The sequence below is a fragment of the Poecilia reticulata genome, linkage group LG8 (assembly GCF_000633615.1).
Source record: "Poecilia reticulata strain Guanapo linkage group LG8, Guppy_female_1.0+MT, whole genome shotgun sequence".
In the NCBI taxonomy this organism is placed as follows: domain Eukaryota; kingdom Metazoa; phylum Chordata; class Actinopteri; order Cyprinodontiformes; family Poeciliidae; genus Poecilia; species Poecilia reticulata.
In genome coordinates, this window is record NC_024338.1 from 6,066,147 (window position 1) to 6,084,213 (window position 18,067).

At 40.0% G+C, this 18,067-nt stretch overlaps 1 protein-coding gene across 1 annotated transcript; it reads right to left on the minus strand.

Annotated features, from left to right (window-relative positions):
• Positions 1–825: 825 nt before the first annotated feature.
• LOC103468342 (ral guanine nucleotide dissociation stimulator-like 1) lies at positions 826–17,040 on the minus strand. Its single transcript, XM_008415357.2, has 18 exons — positions 16,793–17,040; positions 16,600–16,692; positions 12,869–13,161; positions 11,714–11,758; positions 11,415–11,617; positions 11,132–11,280; positions 10,796–11,038; positions 10,302–10,405; positions 9,846–9,930; positions 8,265–8,336; positions 7,660–7,746; positions 6,462–6,494; positions 6,045–6,166; positions 5,722–5,811; positions 4,711–4,840; positions 4,069–4,392; positions 2,517–2,631; positions 826–2,430 (listed from the first exon to the last, which is right to left on the minus strand). Exons 2-18 carry the CDS (start codon positions 16,621–16,623, stop codon positions 2,291–2,293), a joined length of 2,259 nt encoding a protein of 752 aa, XP_008413579.1. The 5' UTR covers positions 16,624–16,692; positions 16,793–17,040; the 3' UTR covers positions 826–2,290.
• Between the last annotated feature and the right edge of the window lie 1,027 nt (positions 17,041–18,067).

Consider the following 18,067-nt stretch of genomic DNA (forward strand, 5'->3'; position numbering starts at 1 on the left):
TTATTTTAATGTGATTTGGAGCTTACCGCTCTGCTGTAGTTTCCATAGAGAAGAAGGAATCAGAGGAGGTCTTTCGGAAAATCGCTCGATATTTCCGTAGGTTGCTGAAGCACTCAAGTAGACCTACTTTCCGATCTCCACTAATGTGTGTATTCTTCTGACAAACATAACATTTAACCAGACACTTCGAAGAGGCTCTGGTGATGGGTAATAAGAAATATACGCTGGAACCGAACATTTTGACTTGGTTACTTATTACAACTACTTCGGCAAAGCTGAACTTGTACTACAAAAATTGCTCGAGGAAAAGAAAAATGGCGGATCCATGCACAAAACTGATTTTTTCCCTTCTTCTTTGGTGTTTATTGGTGGCTGGCAAACAACAAAAATTGTGCAGTACCGCCACCAACTGGTGTGGACCAGAATGTCAATCAAGTAATATATTCTATTAAATCATGACCTTTTTAAATGACCCTCTTGTTAAGCTGTTCCTAAGCAAATGAGGTGACAGAATACACATGAAAAGATAATAGGTGTTAGAGAGCAATGAAGAGACTGAAAATTTTAACCCAAAAAGAGTATAAAAATAGCACTGAGAGGGAATAAATTAGAATTTTTTGCACTCCTAGATACTCAAAGTTCACAAAAATATGAATTTCAAGGCTAAAAAGGTGGATTTTGCACATGTTCCCTTTAGGAACGCAGAAAGAAAAGCACATCATTGAGTTTATATCCAAATTTAAGGCAGTCACTGCAACTTTAAGAACTAGTAAGTATATATTTTTGTCAAAACAAAATCTTACTCTAAATACCAATACAGACAAGACAGTTTGGAAACTTTATTTTTATTTTAGTGGTTTTTAATACATCCTGGTAATGCATATCAAATTCTGGATTGAAAACAGTCAATTATTTTTGTTGTTTGGAACATCTTTGGTAATTAAAAAAATGATGACAACCAGTTTTACAGGGGAAAAAAAAACTGTGGCTTCAGGTGTCATGTGCAGGAACACGTTACACTGAAGTGTGTTTTCTAGAAACGGCTTCTGTGGGAAGTGGAAGTCAGAGAAAAGCCTTTTCATTATCTTCCCACAGCAGCCGTTTCTCCCCTCGGGGCTGGAAACCTCTCAACTTTCAGGCTTTCAAAGGAAAGAAACTCGTGATTTAATAAATGTGTGTTTACGGTATCCGGTACGTCTTTGCTGCCCTTCTATAAAACCGAAGATCTTAATGTCACCTCAATCAACGTGACTTTCTGGAAAATTCCGTCAACATAATCAAACGGTTAGCTGGTTTTAGCACAACTTCAATCCCGGGTCAGTTTGTTTAGTTACAGCTTAAACACAGACTCCTTATAGTGTTAGATATTCAAACATTCATTAAATCAAAATGTAAAAAATCTAGAATAATCACAAAGGCATTAACGGGAGCATTTTAAACTGTCAGAGTTATATTCTTTTTTAAACAAGCAATGTTTTTTTGCCATTTAAGAGATAAGCTAGCTAAGTGATGAGTCATCGAGATGTGCTCATCGAACAAAAGTGCGGTTAAGGTGAATCACAGTGGAAGCAAAATAAATACAAAATGTTATCAAATTTTGAACTTTTAAAAGTCTAAAAGACAAACTAACACAAAAAATAGAAAACCACACATTTAAGTTTTCCTTTCATTTTATATATTGGGAGTACAGATCTAGAACGTCAACGTTTCGCCGCTGCCGTCATGATCCCTGCCACAGGAATGCCCTCCTTCCAGTCGGAGCTGCCAGTCGCTCGTGGCAACCATCACAGGTACAGGAGAACTCATCCTCCACACGCCTTTCAACTAAGTGACGTCTGACAAAGGCACATGTTCCAACTCATCATCGGTTGAAGTCTTAATCCCTTTTAATGACTCCAACTCAGTCGGGAAACGTACTATTGTCACTGTTATTTTTTTTTCCTTTTTTCCGTGTAAATACGTTGGCACGTGCTTTCCAAACAAGGGTGTGTTCCCGCACGTCGTCATGTGAAATAGCAAGTCAAATTGAATCAGCGCTCACATGAAATCTCTGTGGGACAAGTCACTTCACACCAGGCAGTGTTCCAACCAGGAAGATGAAGGAGTTTTAAGTTCCATCACTAAAGTGCTTTTTTTCTTGTCAGAATCTCGTAAGCTTCCTTAAACGCATTCTGCTTTCATCCCTTTTGGTGCAAAGCAACGAACCGTAGAGTTTGGAAAGCCACCTTTTATGAGTCAAAGCCCGTTTTTCCAGGAACCGATCGATCCAATCGGCTTGGCTTAGCGGGCCTCACCTGGCGAACCGGTTGAGACTGGCGGTTGGTCTCAGCGGCTGCTTCTTGCCTTTGCGGTACAAGCGCAGGACGAAGTCGAAGTTAGCGGTCGTGGACATGGCATAGAAGACGTTGGCTTTGTCCGGCACAAGCAACTCTGAGGACAGAGAAACATACGCTGGTTATCGTCGCGTTACTCTCCCGACCGCGGCGTTTACGCCAACCGGCTCGGTGCGTTCGGACCTTTCTGCTGCGACATGATCTGCGACAGGGTGAAGTCCTGCGGGTTCATGTGCTCCAGGTGATGCTTCTCCAAAGCCCTCTGGATCACCTGGGCCGTTTTATCCTGACTGGTCAGCTGCAAAGACAAAAAAAAAAAAAACACACACACACCTCAGTGAGTGGCAACATTCCGTTTAGTCACGGTGTGTGACGTGTTTTAGCATGCGCTGGTGACGACGCGTTCCCGCCAAACAGCATTTTCTCTTGATATTTTGAAGAACTGCTTCTGTTTTGGTTGGGTTTTCCATTTTGGTTTGTCGGTAAGGCTTCCCAACTGATTCCTGTTCTGGTGTTAAGATAAGCAACCACACCAGACAGATATTCATGGATGAAAACATCTGACTGAACAATGCAAAACCTACATATTCAAGAATTAAAGCAAAGATGTGGCCCCAAAGTAAAATAAAGAGCAAGAAGGACAGAATGTACATATTTTTAAACATCAAAAGAGGAAAAATCTAAATTGATTAGCCTGCAGGAATATCAGGAATGCAGCATTCTCCATTTTAATGTGGTCCAAGAAATGTCAGATAGAGTTTATAGAGTCTTCATGTTCCTCAGTGAACCCTAACAAGGTAAGGTCATTTTACTTATATAGCACGTTTTCAGCAACAAGGCAATACAAGTGCTTGGAGTTAGGGTTAGGGTTCAGCTTGTTTTAAGCAAGTTTAAACATGCTTCAGATGTTTCATTCATACTCTTAGACAGGAAAGTGGCAAGAAATTAACCAGAATTTTCAGCTCAATCGGCTCTATAACCTTTGGTTAGAAACTTAAACTGATCTTTTTCACAGGAGCTAGCAGTTTGTACCGATTCTTTTTTTTGCGTCGTCATTCACGCGATAATGATGCGAGAGAAGTTAGACTTTAGAAGAAGAATGTAGACGTAACACAGCAGTACGCCGTTTATGGAAGAAATAATAAATGCCGTCATCTGTAGATAAATTTTGAAGTTTATTCAACGATAGGAACCGTCAGTAGATAAAGGAAGATAATAAAAAGACAGCACAATTAAAAGCAGCAGCCTTTTGTGGAGCACTGACTGCAGCTTTTGAAGAGAAGCTTGTTTAGATGTGTAGTCAGAGGTAAGAGTGGTGGGATTGTGACTGACACAGACCTCTTTCAAATGTTCATAAATATAATTTTCAACCATTGTTTACATCCGGATTTATCACAAATTATGATTAAGAAAGAACCATACAAATCTCAATAACAGTCTTTCTAATTAAAGCAACATTTCTCTTGTAATTTTAAGATGTTCTTCTGGTGAAGTTGCATCTTTATTTACAAATATTAACACTGTTAAACCTTTTTTTTTTTTTTTTACTTTTTAACTGTCGTACAACTCACAGATGGGATGATACAACCCACTTTTTGAAAATATTTTCAGTCATTTGGAATTTCTATGTTTAGTAGAAAAAAAAAAAGCAAGAAAATCTGATGGTAGGAAAAAAAACAAAAAATTTTTTTAAAGCCACATCTCGAAGCCGTACTCCAAACTTAACCAAACTCACCAGGATGCTTTTGTACATGTTGCCGTTGTCGAGTCCCAGGTCCACGCTGACCCGGATGATGCAGGAGTCGCAGCCCTGCTGGTTGTACATGGGCAGGGACGTCATGGAAATGGAGCGCTTGTGGTGGGGGGACGGGTGAGCACCGGGTTGGGCGGCAGCGGCCGCCGGGTCTGTACCGCACAGGTCGGTGCTGCAGTCCGACGAGGAACCAGACGGAGACTCTAGAGAGGAAGCCGCCGAGGGGCAAGGGAAGGACGAGGAAGAGGAAGAGGAGGAGGAGGAAGAAAACGCCTCGGATACGTTGTTGTAGGAGCTGTGGAAGGACTAGAGAGGAAAAGCAGGGAGAAAATAAAATAAACTTTCTTGAATGGTGTTTAAATATTAAACACCCCTTTGCTCTACTAATTAGAAATGCATAAATGTTGTGTTTGCTTCAAGAGGACGACTGTTTGAGAAACAGAGCGCATTCTGTTGGAGACACAGAATGACTTGGCTTTCAACAAAGACCATCACTGTTAGCACTAGAGACAATAGATACAAGACAGAGACAATGGGCTTTCATCTAAGAACAGAGACACACTCTCACACACATACGCATGCACGCATGCACACACACACACACACAGAGAGAGAGATGGTTACCTGTAGTTTAATAGAACATGTTGTGTTTGGGGAAGAAAGATCCTCCATCTCAGATCCACTGGATCCAGAGGATGAAAGGCTGATCTGGTCAGCGGGGAGTTTCTTAGTGGTCTCACTCACCGACCTGAAGCTGAGGGGGAAAAACCTCATTAAGGATGCTGCAGCAAACCAACTGAACCAGAAGAATAACAACATTACACAAGCTGTTAATCAACATTTGATTCTTATCTAAATGTACGTAAATAAACCAGATGAGCGCTGTAAATCATGAGCATCAACTTCTGGTTTGAATACGCAAACATAAGCTAAAGCACTGCGGAAAAGTATTCACATCCTTTCAACAGCTCCATGTTTGATTACGCAACAACCACAAACTTCAATGTATTTTATTAGGACTTCAGATCAAGACGAAGTGTAGCATAATTGTGAAATGGAAGGAAGGTAATTAGAGCGCTAATTTCAAATAATTACAAAGATTTTAAAAATTTTAATGCCTTTTTTTTTTTATAATATAAAAACATCCTGAGCTGGAACCTTTGTATTCATGTTTTTGGTACGGCTGTAAATCCGATGCGCAAGCTGATTTCCTCGGCTCAGTGGGGTTTGCTCTTGGTGTCTAAAACCGATCTGATGGGACGCTGGGAAACACTACTGTTATGTTCAAGTTGTGCTAAAAGGAGTTAGCCTAGCGTCGAAGCTTTTCAAGACTAAAATAGCATCCTGATGCTCAACAGGTCGTAGCAGGACAAGTCTGAACAGACAGCCAGAGCTACAACCCAAACCAGCTTCAGATAGGTTGCTAGCTATGAGGGGAAGAAATTTCAACCTCCTTCTGTGAGAAGGTAGTAGAAACAAACTGCCCCATTCGCTTCTCAGTCCTCTACTCCTTTTTATTGCTCTATTGCATAAAATATAATTAAAATCTGTTGTGGGGTGCGACTGTGACAAAGTTTAAAAAGGTCAATGAGTCTGACTACTTTTCCGAGACGTTGTATGCAGTGTGACACTCACAAGGAGAGTTTCTTTGTGATAGAGCGGTTGCTCCAGGAATTCGGTGAACAAGCGTCCACTGGAGGCTCCAGCTGCTTTGACATTTCATAGCTGTAAAATAAAGAAAATAAAAATAGAAAACACAAGGAAGTATTGAATTTTCACGCAATTTGAATCTCCAAATCAAACATCCTCCATTTCTTTTATTCTTTTATGCATAAAAAAGGTTTTAAAAAGCAACTTCTGTAGTGCACAGCAACCAAATCTTTACTATACTCAAGCAGGGATGCGTGTGATTTTGTCACATGTCAAAGGGGGAAATAAAAAAAATATTTTTGGCTCACCTCTCCTGATCTGTGAGCAGTTTGTATCCATGCAGCCAAGCGGAGATTTTGGGATGTTTGGGGAGGTTGTACTGGGAACAGGACGCCTGCAGCACGCGGATCTGCGACAGGACGTCAAACTCCTGCGTGGGAAACAAGAAATGTTGACGGTGAGACGATGAGAGCAAGGCAAAACGCGCCGCTGGATGTCAGGACTTCAAGTTGCATAATCTGGCCCGAAGCAACAAGGTTGCAGTTGCAGCACTTAAGAAAGTCACATGAGAACTCCAGCTTCGAATATGAAGTCAGGTTTATGTTTAACTTTCTGTTAACTCTGACAATACATAATGTACTGCTCTACTATCTACTACATACTCATCGAGCATGTAGAGAAATGTCACATAAAGAAGAATCCACTAAATGACAGGAGCTACTTACCCTCCTCCTCTTCTCAAAGTTTATAAGTCCATCCTGTTGGGAGAGTGGATTATTAGTATTTTCATTTATTACATAAATCAATGATTAATTTGGTAGAAGAAAGCCTAACTAAGTTGTTTTTTTCTAAATATTAACCATGTTGGTAAAAGTACAACAAATAGCTTTCTTGAGCAACTGCAATTTCTTCACACATCTTTGGGGTCAATTTGTTTGTTTTTTTAAAGTGAATTATTGTAACTGCTACACAGCTGATTTTACAAGCTCAAAACTTCAATAGCGTTTATAAGCATAATTTTAAAAATCTAATTAGTGACATTATTTTATTTTATTCTAAAAGGGCAGCATTTTTTCTTTATCAAACTAAGCTTTAATTAGTGTTAAAACCACCATTATTGCTTCTCTAAATTGTTAATGATCTACATGCAACAAAAAGCTGATGTTACAAGAAACTCAAAAGTATTTTTCCCGATGGGAAAAAGCGACATTTTTAACTGTTAGCAGCTCAAGCTAATGCTAACAAAACCCTCAGCTGATGTAGCAAAGAGCAAGACTTCAGTAGACAACAAGAAGGAATATGTCACAATAAATATGTCAGTTTCATTTGCTTTAAGGTTCATTCTGTCTGATATTGAGTGCACTGCTTGAAAATTGAGTCCTAAAGAAAGTTAAGAGCACCAATTCTTAACAGCTACTAATGCTAACCATGCTAACTGGTAATAAAAAGATGCTTAAGCCAGCCTGAAATGTAGAATTTTTATCATTTTTGTTTTTAAATAACTGAAATAAAACCCATTTTTTAAATGCATGCTTTTAGTAAATATGCTGCTTAGCAGTTTATTGTTTTTTTGTTTGTTTTGAGGTTTGGTGCATGTGTTGCCTAGCAAAAAAAAAAAAAAAAGACGAGCTGGCAGAAAAATTGTAACTAACTGGTTCGCTTTTCATCTACACTGTTTTACTTTAAAAATTAACAAAAAATGAAGATATTACACTTTTAGCTTCAGACAAGATCACAGTTTTCATGAGTCCAGATCTAGAGCAACAAGTGGCACCTTGGCTCACTTAATATATTAAACAATGAAACATCGTTTCATTCTTTTGTTCTGTGCTCTAATGAAATTCACTGGCCCTTCTGGTAAATTTTATCTAGAACTATCAATAAAATGTTCAAGTATTCCAGCATAAAAGTACCATGGTTTACCTCTGTGGTGTCGGGTAGAGCCGTGTCCAACATGGTGAGGACAGTCAGATAGGTGCCCAGGTAAGGAACCACTCCACTTGAGGTACTCTGTAAACAAGCCATATGTAGAAACCCATTAAAGTTACAGCAGCAGGTTTATTCTCCCTTTACTTTTACTCTAAAACCAGTTTTATTCGTTTTTTTTGTTTCCATGGGCTTGTTTCACAGTGACAGATCTAAACATGACAATGTTCACACCAGGACTGAAGGCAGTCAGCGGAACCTCTCATATTACCACCCAGAAGAATGTGGTCAGGACCCCATGAAAACCCCCCGTCTGGTCTATTATTACTGACCTATAATCCTATTGACCTGACGCCATTTGAAACCCGCTCAGCGCCGAGCGTAGCTAAAAATAGTTTTGGGTTCCAGTCACGTTCCAGAAAGGGAAATCAACCCTGGCGGGGCTCTTTCAGAGGCGTGGAGTATGAGGGGGATTTGCATGAATCTTCTGCCTCATATGAAAATGACTCAAAGATGAAAGGCCAAGTGATACGGAGCACCGGCTTAATAGGGCTCTCTTTTTTTTTTCTCTCTTTCTTTATTCGTATTTAGATATAGCTTACCATCTGCCGGGGAAGTTGACACTTCTTGCTTAACTTTGGAGAAACATTATCCACATTGGCTTGGCTTCCGTCCTGTTGATGACAATCAAAGCTGTGCTCAGTTTAAGGTTAGAAGCAGTTCCACTGGCAAAAAGGAAGAGCTTTTATCACACATTAGCCTGGACATCCTGTTTAACAGTTAATTGTTAGGTTCTTCTTCTTTTTTTTCTCCAAAAGGATTGAAGTTCATTTCCAATGTACCTGAGCGCTTTTATCCATAAGCAAATAGGCTTAGGTTGGGAATACATATGAATGCCAGTGTTTACATAGATAAGAGGTCTGCCTGAAAAATGTAAGGCAATCAAGAGAAGGTATTGTGGGGCAACAAACACTAGCTGTTTAGCTGCTGGGTACAGAAAGAGCAAGGGATCTGATGACTTTAGGGTTCTTTATTAGCGCTGGACAAAAGACGTCTATGACGCAGCTCCCTAAAGAAAGTCACGGAGAGAAGAGTGAGACGGGAACATGATGTGCTCAAGGCCCCTTGTTTGCTATTCATAACCATTTCTGCAAACATTAACTCAAAAGGGAATCTTTTTAAAGATTAAAAGAGTGGCATTTGTGTTCAAGGAGATAATCTTTGCACCTTGTTCATGAGCTAACATTCTGAGTTTTTTTTTTTTTTTGCCTGTTCAAGATCCAAATCTGTAATTCTAGGTTATTTTTTTTATATAAAACCAATTCATATTTTATTAAAATTCTGTATGGGGGCAAATTGTAATCGGCAGGTCATGAATTTTAAAGAGCGACCAGAAAACTGCAATTGCTGCAGCCCGAATATTAAGGATTTGTACCTTACTTAACATTCAACATGTACTGGTTACTGGTATTAAGGCATGTTAAAGTTTTAAAAAGTTYATATTTTAAAATTGATACTGTTATACATTGAACAGTTTAACGTCTGGACCTTGAATTCTGAATACTCTAATAGTCATACAGTGGTACAACACTGCCGATCAGATGGCTGAAAGAAGGTTACTGCAGTTTATCACAGGCTAACAAGAAATTAGCCTGTGATAGTTCTGTTTGCCAAAATACATGTAGAATCATGACGGGGGAACCAAGATAGCACCAGCATTAAGAAGGAATAACTGTGACTATTCTGTTATTATTAATTGTCTTCCACTGTTTTAGACCATATTTTTGCATTTTTAGATTAAAGTGTTTCAGTAAAAACGATAAAATGTCATATTTTTTTCAACCATGGTTAACACTATTGAGAATCTCATACCAACTTTATTAAACGGGGTCTGTCCACTTAAGGGAAGGTTTAGATTGAGGTCCGTTTTTGGCCGATACCAATTTTTCTTTGGTCTGAAAAGTCAAAGTTGATAGATTGTCTGCCTACATGCTGACATTAAAAGGGACAATAACTGATTTTCAGTCCTTTGTGGATGTTGCCAAGATCAGCTACTCATGGCCAATAACTGATCTACCAAAATTAAGGAAGTCTGGGACAATTTATTGATACACCAGCAGTGCTGATTTTCATGAGCTGGGTATATGAGGGTTATCTCTGCAAACATGATGTGTTTTTCTCACCTCCACCAGGAGCTCTCTGTTGGTCAGAACACAGTTCTCGTCCGGCAACGTCTCCCAGAGATTATCAAACGTGGCCATGCTGTCTCTGCAAACAGGGACCAAGACAACATGAAGACAACAGCTGTGGGTTGTTCTAACATTATCTACAGTAAGCATTTTTAAAGTTTTCCAAAGTTTAACTTGTTTGCACGGTAAGCATTTTAGTTGAAGCTTAGCACCAAACTAGTGAGCTTTTAACTCAGTTCACGACCTGAGCTAAAATATGGGTCATGAACCAAAGGAGACGTTTGCTGACTCGCCCAATCAAGTTTCACAGAATTGCACCCATTAGCAGGTTGATGTCCTTGTTAAGCAGCTGTTATGTAGAGAAAACCTATTTACGACCTTGGAGACGGGCCAAAGAGTGAAGATAGCCTTTGAAATGAAATAAAATAGATAGATGATCAAAAACCCCACCTGCTGACGGCTGCCCAGGTCTTCCTCAGCCTGTAAACGGCATTCGAGTGCAGGGCAGAAAGGATCGCCTTGAGGGAGGAGAAGTTCTTCAAGCGACGACATTCCTGCAAAACAAAACAGACTCCTGTTATTTCAATGTTTCTCCAGCTCTATGCTAACCAGGTTGGTATGAGATCTTCAAAGTGTGATGCACTTTTGGGAAAACATGCAAAGGTTCCATGGTACTATAACCTATTGTTATTCTTAGTCGTTCTAGACTAAGAAGTGTAGCCGATTGATCCACCTGCAGTCTGCTAAGCCACTCATGGCTTATCTGTTGAGATATTTTTCACAGCAGATATTTTTCCAAAAAGTGGCACTAAAAAACACACATGATGTCTCTGGACAACAGAAACAAAAAGAAAAAACTACCACCGCACTCACAGGTGTTTGCATGTTGTGTTTGACAACTGTTTATTTTTACTTCTCGGAGTTACCTGGCTACTAGAACCCACCTGTGCCACTTTGATCCACTTCTCAATGATGCGAGCCCTCTGGGCTGGAGTTGTAGCAGGCGACCCAGAGGAGCCGTTAGCTGGTTCTGCAGACTGGGAGAGCAGCGACACGATAACCCTGTTGGTCAACGTGTTGAACTGCGTGATGGTGGCTCGGATGGTGGGAGACATGTTTTCCTTCTTGTCTCTCTGGGACCACACGCAGCCCAGACACTGGTAGGGCACCACTTTGACAAACAGGGCCTGGAAAGGTCAAGGAAGCCCACCGTCAGCCTTTAAAGCATCAGATATGGGCAATATTTAATAACGAGACATGAAAAATATCCAGTGACGCACAGAGTCCATTTGAGTGAGCTGCTCAGCAATGGCTGAGGCGGAGAAATCCATGATGCTGCCCTGATCCAGAGAGGTTTCACATCCTGAATCCTCACTGGCAGACTCTTCCTCCCCTTGATCAAGACCAGCAGCAACATTTGACAATGCTCCTGAAATTTAAAAAAAGGGGGAAAAAAACCACTGTTACTAAAGGGAACTTAACGTGTTTCCCACCACAATTACTGTCAAGAAGATCAACTGTGTCATCGTAGCCAAAGGAAAAGTTGTGGAATAAAAAGGTCACCTTCGTCTTTCTGGAACTTTCTGAGCAGCTCCTCGGCTTGTCCGGCCAGTGAGCAGAAGTTCGGCTGGCTGCGCATGCTGCCGTGCACGGCGGAGCTGATCCTCAGGTGATCCAGCAGCAGGAGGAGAGCCGGGTGCAGCGGAGGGTCCCTGAAGTCCTCGTTGTACTCATCCAACCACGTCTGGATGAACGTCAACAGGAGGCTGGAGAGAGGGAGAGAGAGCAGAGCGCATGGAGGGAAACTTTACCAACCACAAAAAAACCACAACAAACCTCAAGCTGGGACATTTTCCACCCACCTCCTGCAGTAACCTGCATTGTTGACATCTGAAGAGGCGCTGTCCCTGTAAGCAAATTTTAAAAAAATCAAAAGTCAGCCTCTTTCTTTCTATCTTCTAAAATCTTTTGATTATCATTTGCACCCGCCTACTCCCCAACGTTAAACCCAGGCGACGCATAATGGCTGTTGTTGGGAGCTTCCAGCTAATGAGCACCTGCTCGGCACCAATCACATCAAAGCCGGGACGAGAGGCTCGCTTTATCGGTGGGAACATCAAACACCAGGCTCCTCTCAAAACATGGGGACCGGGCATGAATAAACATAAGAGGTTTTGTTTTTCCAAGACTGATTTATGCTTTCTTTTGTCCTGGAAAATAAACTGACATTGGTTCCTAGGAGCATTCATGCCCTTTGAAAGTTTTTTTTTGTTTTTTGTCCCCATTAGACTTTATACAATTAGAACCTGAAGTAGAGGTGCAGTGATTTTGTTTAGCCAGCCGATCGATTGGTACCGACTTCCTTAATTTTGAGTGGTGGGCAGATACTAGTATGTGAATACTTGCCAACTTCGTGACTCTTTCGCTACATTCAGCAAAAATAAATAAATAAAAATTAAAAATAATTTTTTTTTTCTTAAATAAAAAAAAAAAAATCTGTGATCAACCAGAATACTGCGATCAGTGCGCCCTCAACCAGAAGGTTTCACCCCTTTTTTAGAGAAAATTAGCTCAAACTCAGTCAGACTGGATGAATCTGTGAACATCATTTTAAAAGTACTGTCACAGATTCTTGTAATGGATTAAAACTTTGACCAGGCCATTTTGGCACAAAACTGTCAATCTAAATCATTCCATTCTTTTTTTCCCACTGTATTGGTGTTGTTGCACTGGTGGAAAAATACTTGATGAGATTTGGTTTTTCCAGTGTATCTGTGTGTTTACAGAACTTTAAGTTTGTTTTGCTAAAAAAAATATCACTGGAAAAAGTTTTCTTTTTAACTCTACATCTCCAAACTTGAGATGGAATGTTTGGAGATTTCCATCTCCAAACATTTTGTGCCGTCCGCTCTGAATGGGCTGTACTTTTTACACCTCTGTTGACCGCACAGAATCCAAAAGACCAGATGAAAACAGACAGTAGCCAGCTCAGAGTGGTACAAAGGAGGCAGCTGTACCTCTGGAAGAGCAGCTCTAAGAGCGCCGTGGTGCTGGTGTAGGTCCGGTAGGTGGAGAGGAAGATCCGGCTGTAGTCCGGGTCCTGGCTGCTGCTGCTGTCCAGCAGGTGACTTATGAGCAAGTCCAGCTTGGCAGCCTTCAGACGCCGCACCTTGCAGGTCCGGTACTGGACAAAACCGCAGCAGGAGCTCGTCTCACTGGGGCCGGGCGAGGACGGGTCCGGCTCCCGGCGCAGCGTCACCCCGTACACCACGCCGTCCTCCTTCTCCTCACCCCACTCCTGCACTGGATTCTGGAGAAAAAAAAAAACAATCAAGTTGGGGGGGAAGAGGGGGAAGAATCCAAAAACTAAAAAGGTACAGAGTAACATGTTCAAATATAGATCAAGTTATGTTTGCAGTTACAACAGAAGGGTCAGAGGGTGAGCTCAGCAAACAAGAAATAGTCACAAGCAATCCTGGCCACACAAACAGGTGACACAGCAGCCCACTGAGACTTAACACTGATCCCTCGCAAAGCCGCAGCAACAAGGTAATATTTACGTCCACTAATAGTCATCATCTACAGCGATGGCACAAACAGGCTGGCGTGTGATGATGACAACAATTATTTCAGATCTAGCTGATTCAGATACCGATGTAGAATAATAACATAATGGTGTATCCGTTTGGGTTTTTTTGTTTTTTTTAAACAACTTCCTTGCAGCTCTGATCTTTCCAAGAATCTTATAGCTAAACATCAGTGTTTATGGACAAACAAAGGAAAATCAAGAGGTTGGCACAGCAACGGGGGGGGGGGGGGGGTCATTGTATTAAGTCGTTTAAGCACACTATAGATCTGCAGGTGTTGACAACATCAGGAGTCATTGCTTTTAGATTTAAATCCTCTTTTCGTAAAATCAAAACAAGAGGTTAGACTTTGCTTTCTGTTTGGTTTTACGGCCAAAGCCAAAGTCAGAGCAGAGTTTTTAAAAACGCGCCTGGAATGACACTGGAGAACCGGTTTTATCAGATGAGTGCCCGAGTCAGGCCACCAGCTTATCACACTTTAACATGAAAACAGCTGCATCGCCATCAAATAAGCTACTTTTCCATAAACTGTAGGAACTCATTTTGAATTTTTAAAGTTCACTTAAAAATGTCAACATTAGCTACTTGATTTAGGTAACAAATCCTACCTGAAATAAAAAAAATATATAAAAAATTTGTTCTAATTAACAAAATTTGCCTAGCTACAGTTTTAGCTAGTTTAGCGATAGCACTATGGAGCTAAAACATAAACAGAAAACAAGTCAAGCTGCAGCATCTGAAATCCAGTTTCGCAAAAACAATATGCTTTTTTATCATTTTTATGCAGATGATTTAGTGTTTTACTGCTATTCTTCATCACGTGTACAGGCAATTCTGTATTTGCAGTCTGCTTTTACTGTAGTTCAAACCCACTTACAAACTCTGAAATTGGTTTTGAATGTGGATAAGACAAAAGCAATGGTTTGTTCCCACTCTAGGAAACTATCAGAGATCCCTCCATTGCTTACCACTGCTGTAGAGACACAAATTGAGTTTGTCAGCAATTATAAATATCTTGGCTTTATTTTAGATAAAGAGCTTTCTTTTAAAAATCACATAGCAAATTTGCTACGAACACTGAAAATGAAGATTGGGTTTTATTACCGAAATGATTCTTGTTTTACTCTTAAAGCTGGAAGTAAATTGGTAGCTGCAACATTTCTGCCACTCCTGGATTATAGTGATGTTTTATATATGAATGCTTCGACCAAATGCCTTCAATCATTAAATACTGTGTATCATTTTGCTTTAAGGTTTGTAACCGGTAGCAGATTCTCACACATCATTGTGAGTTGTATGCAAAAGCTGAATGGCCTCCTTTAAGCGTATGGAGAAACAATCACCTTATGATCCTGATTTATAAATCTCTACTCGGCTTGGCTCCAGCATATTTAAACTCTCTTTTACATAGATCTATTAATTCCCATTCTTTACGCTCCAACATTTTTCTTTTGCATGTTCCACGTTGCCGAACAGAAAGAGGAAAGTAAGCTTTCAGTGTGATGCTCCTTCAGCCTGGAATCAGCTCCCGTCTGAACTCAAGATGTCAGAATTGGTTTCACTGGACTTACTTTGAGCGATTCTTAAAAACATCAACGAGATTCTTTTAAACAGCATCACTGTTTTTAAATTGTTTTATACTGTTTTATACTTATGTATATGTGTTAATCAATTTTATTTTGTAACCAGGTTGCTGTGTACTGCAGACTTCTGCCCCGGTCCCTCTTGAAAATGAGATCTGGATCTCAATGGGGTTTACCTGGTTAAATAAAATAAAAAAAAATAAAAAAATGAATCTATTATTAGGCACTGCGTATTGCTACTGAAATCAGAAGGTATGACTTGGTCTACAAGAGTTGGTGTCATTTATATGTTGACATTACATTTAACTCAAAGTAGCGATAAGTTTTACAGTATTAGGTTGTATTTTTTTCTCCCAAAATACTCAAAGATTGGAGCTAATTTGCTAATTTAAAAGCAGCTGCTCACAAACAGCTGACATCTGCTAATACTTGAGACTCCTTCTAAAATTGATTAGAACTGCCTATTTTTAAATTTCAAAACACCAAAAACATCGCCACACACATTAAAATGCACTGTGGAAACCATCTTAGCACAATCGCGAGAGCCATTATCTACAGTTGTCCTTATTTCTACTCGTATGGATACTGCCAATCAACAGCCAGGAAAATGAACAGCCCTCCTGAATTGGCTGCATTGCAAATACCAACCAACAGAGTGGTAGCAATGCAGCTAAGTGTTTTCAATTTTTAAAAATCAGATTTTTTTAAGCTGAACTGTAAAAACAAAAATCTGTGAATTGCCAAACTTTTCACAAATAATTCAAAGTAGAGTTAAACAAACAAAAAACTAATTTCAATAAATGAATCTGTAGATACCGAACTACGAATTGGTGGTCTGCAGACAAATGAACAGCGTCATAGAAATATTTATAGGTTAATCTCCATGGTAACAGAGTAGGACAGATCCTGTCTGCTGCTCACGTCTTTGCTAGGATCACATTTCATTGGAAATGCTGAGCACACAAAAAGATTTGAGACAAAAACAATGACCTCTTTATACGTTTCACTTTTCAGGCTCGTCTCAATCTGAAATGCCAAAAGTGAACACAAAAGAAAAGAAATTTTCTTATTGTGTCTGCAATTAGAATTAAGGTTTCAAAAAAACTTTCAGCGCTTGTGCCGCCCCCGACAACATTTCACCCGGAGCGGTGAGCCACAATGTCCATGTTAAAAACGGCACTGATTGATTGAAAACACAACCTCTTCTCCCTAGTTCTACTGTATGTACAGTTATTTTATGATTTATAGTTTACTAATAAAATAGTGTACCCCATATAGCATAGACTGAAGTTAACAAAATATTATCTGCTAGAAATCAACAAATGTGCAAAAGAAAGCATGAACAATATAAACACAATAATGGTCCTTTGGGTGGTTGCTATGAACCTAGCAACCAGCCAAAGGTTGCTAGGTTATGAACTTAACTAAATGTGGTCCTCTAAATCAAATTCTGCACAGAGCCCTTTTGAATGGTAAGAAAATAACATTATTACCATTCAAAAAAAATATGTAGACCCCCCTCAAACAGCAGGCAACTTGCTGTGACACCTGATATGTGACGTTTCCAGCCAAACTCACCATGGTCAGCTCCCATTTGCCCATCTTGTCCGCTCTGCTTACGARGTGCGGCTCTTCATCTTGACAGCAACTTCAGGTAAAGTTAACTTCCAACTAGCCAAGCAAAGAAATAAAAAAATTAAAAAAAGTCCGTGTGAGTCTTCCTTTTTCCAACTACTCTAAAGCCAAAAACATTGGTCCGGTCGCGAGCTACCTTCACGCGCTTGTCTTGAAATATTGAATAGGTTTTAGATACATTTTTACTGCTGGAGTCGAGTTGGTTTCTCTTGCCTTTGCCTGCGGTTGGTGCCTGAGTGTTTTGGAGCTTTTCCCAGCCTGTCCGCCAGCACCGACACCGGCTCACAGGCTCTCCCTCGGTGACAGGAGACGGGAAAGAAACCCGTCCGTCCTTATGTGGGAGGCGGCGGCTCTCCCGGGCCTGTGGGGAGGAGGTGTGTCCCCGTCATGCCTGTCTGCGTCTGTGTGTGCGTCAAAAATCCTTTCGCTCCTTGTCAACCGCTGTTATTTTATCGACCTAGTTACTCTGTAAGTTTTAATTATTATATTGCGCTATTTTAGAATTAATTAGCTTTGTTTTATTTTATAAGTTTTTAGCTTGTTCAGAGCGCTGCAGCTATAGGGAAGATTAAGAAGTTGTCATTTCTCCCCATTGTAGATTATCTCTATTGTCTCCTTGTTAAATAATAGAATTTTCTTATCACTTGTAAAGCTCATAATACTCAATTTTGCTCTTATACGGAAACTACTGAAGGAGAAAGTCTGGTCATCAGTTTATAACATCAAAGCTAAAGCAGTCTGGTTATTCAGAAGAACAAAAAAAAAGCACATAGTAGTGGCCTACTTAAAGTCTTAACTTAAATCTAATGAAAATGGTGTGGTGTGACCTTAAATAGCTATTTTCCCCAAATCGCTTTTTATATGATACTGTGTGTCCAGCAGTTTAACCCAGTTCAATTCAATTCAACAAAACTTTATTTGTCCATAAGGGGCAATGTAAAAGCACAGTGAAGCAGCATTAACACAATCATCTAAAATACAATGGCATACAAAAATAAGCCTAAAATCAAAGAACAAACTGAAAAGAAACACCATGTAATGTCTCTAATTGTTGCGGTTTTACTTTATCTGTTTTTTTTTTATATGCCACCAGATGACCAAGGATGCTCACATAACYAAATGTTTGACTTTCAGCCTCATGATGACTAAACACAAGGAGCATGAAAAACCCTCATGAGAGGAGAAAATGCGTAAGACTGTCAGATAAAGTTGATGTTTCACACTGATGCTAATACAGTGACAAGACAGCTAGATAACATCTCACATCTGAGGAACTGCAGGTTCCTCCTGAAGAAATCGTACTAGTTCCTTCAGATAAATTAGAGTTCAATAAAATGTTGATGGGTCACCTTGTTCGTGATCGAATGTGTTTATTGTTCCAACCCAGATTCCCTCAGTGTGGCCACCATCA

Excerpts from the sequence above, each read along its gene's own strand:
- LOC103468342 (XM_008415357.2), bottom strand. The coding sequence starts at position 16,623 with ATGGGCAAATGGGAGCTGACCATG. Across the intron at positions 13,162-16,599 it reads GCAAATGGGAGCTGACCATG|AATCCAGTGCAGGAGTGGGG; the intron begins GTGAGTTTGGCT and ends TTTTTTCTCCAG. Across the intron at positions 10,406-10,795 it reads AGTGGATCAAAGTGGCACAG|GAATGTCGTCGCTTGAAGAA; the intron begins GTGGGTTCTAGT and ends TTTGTTTTGCAG.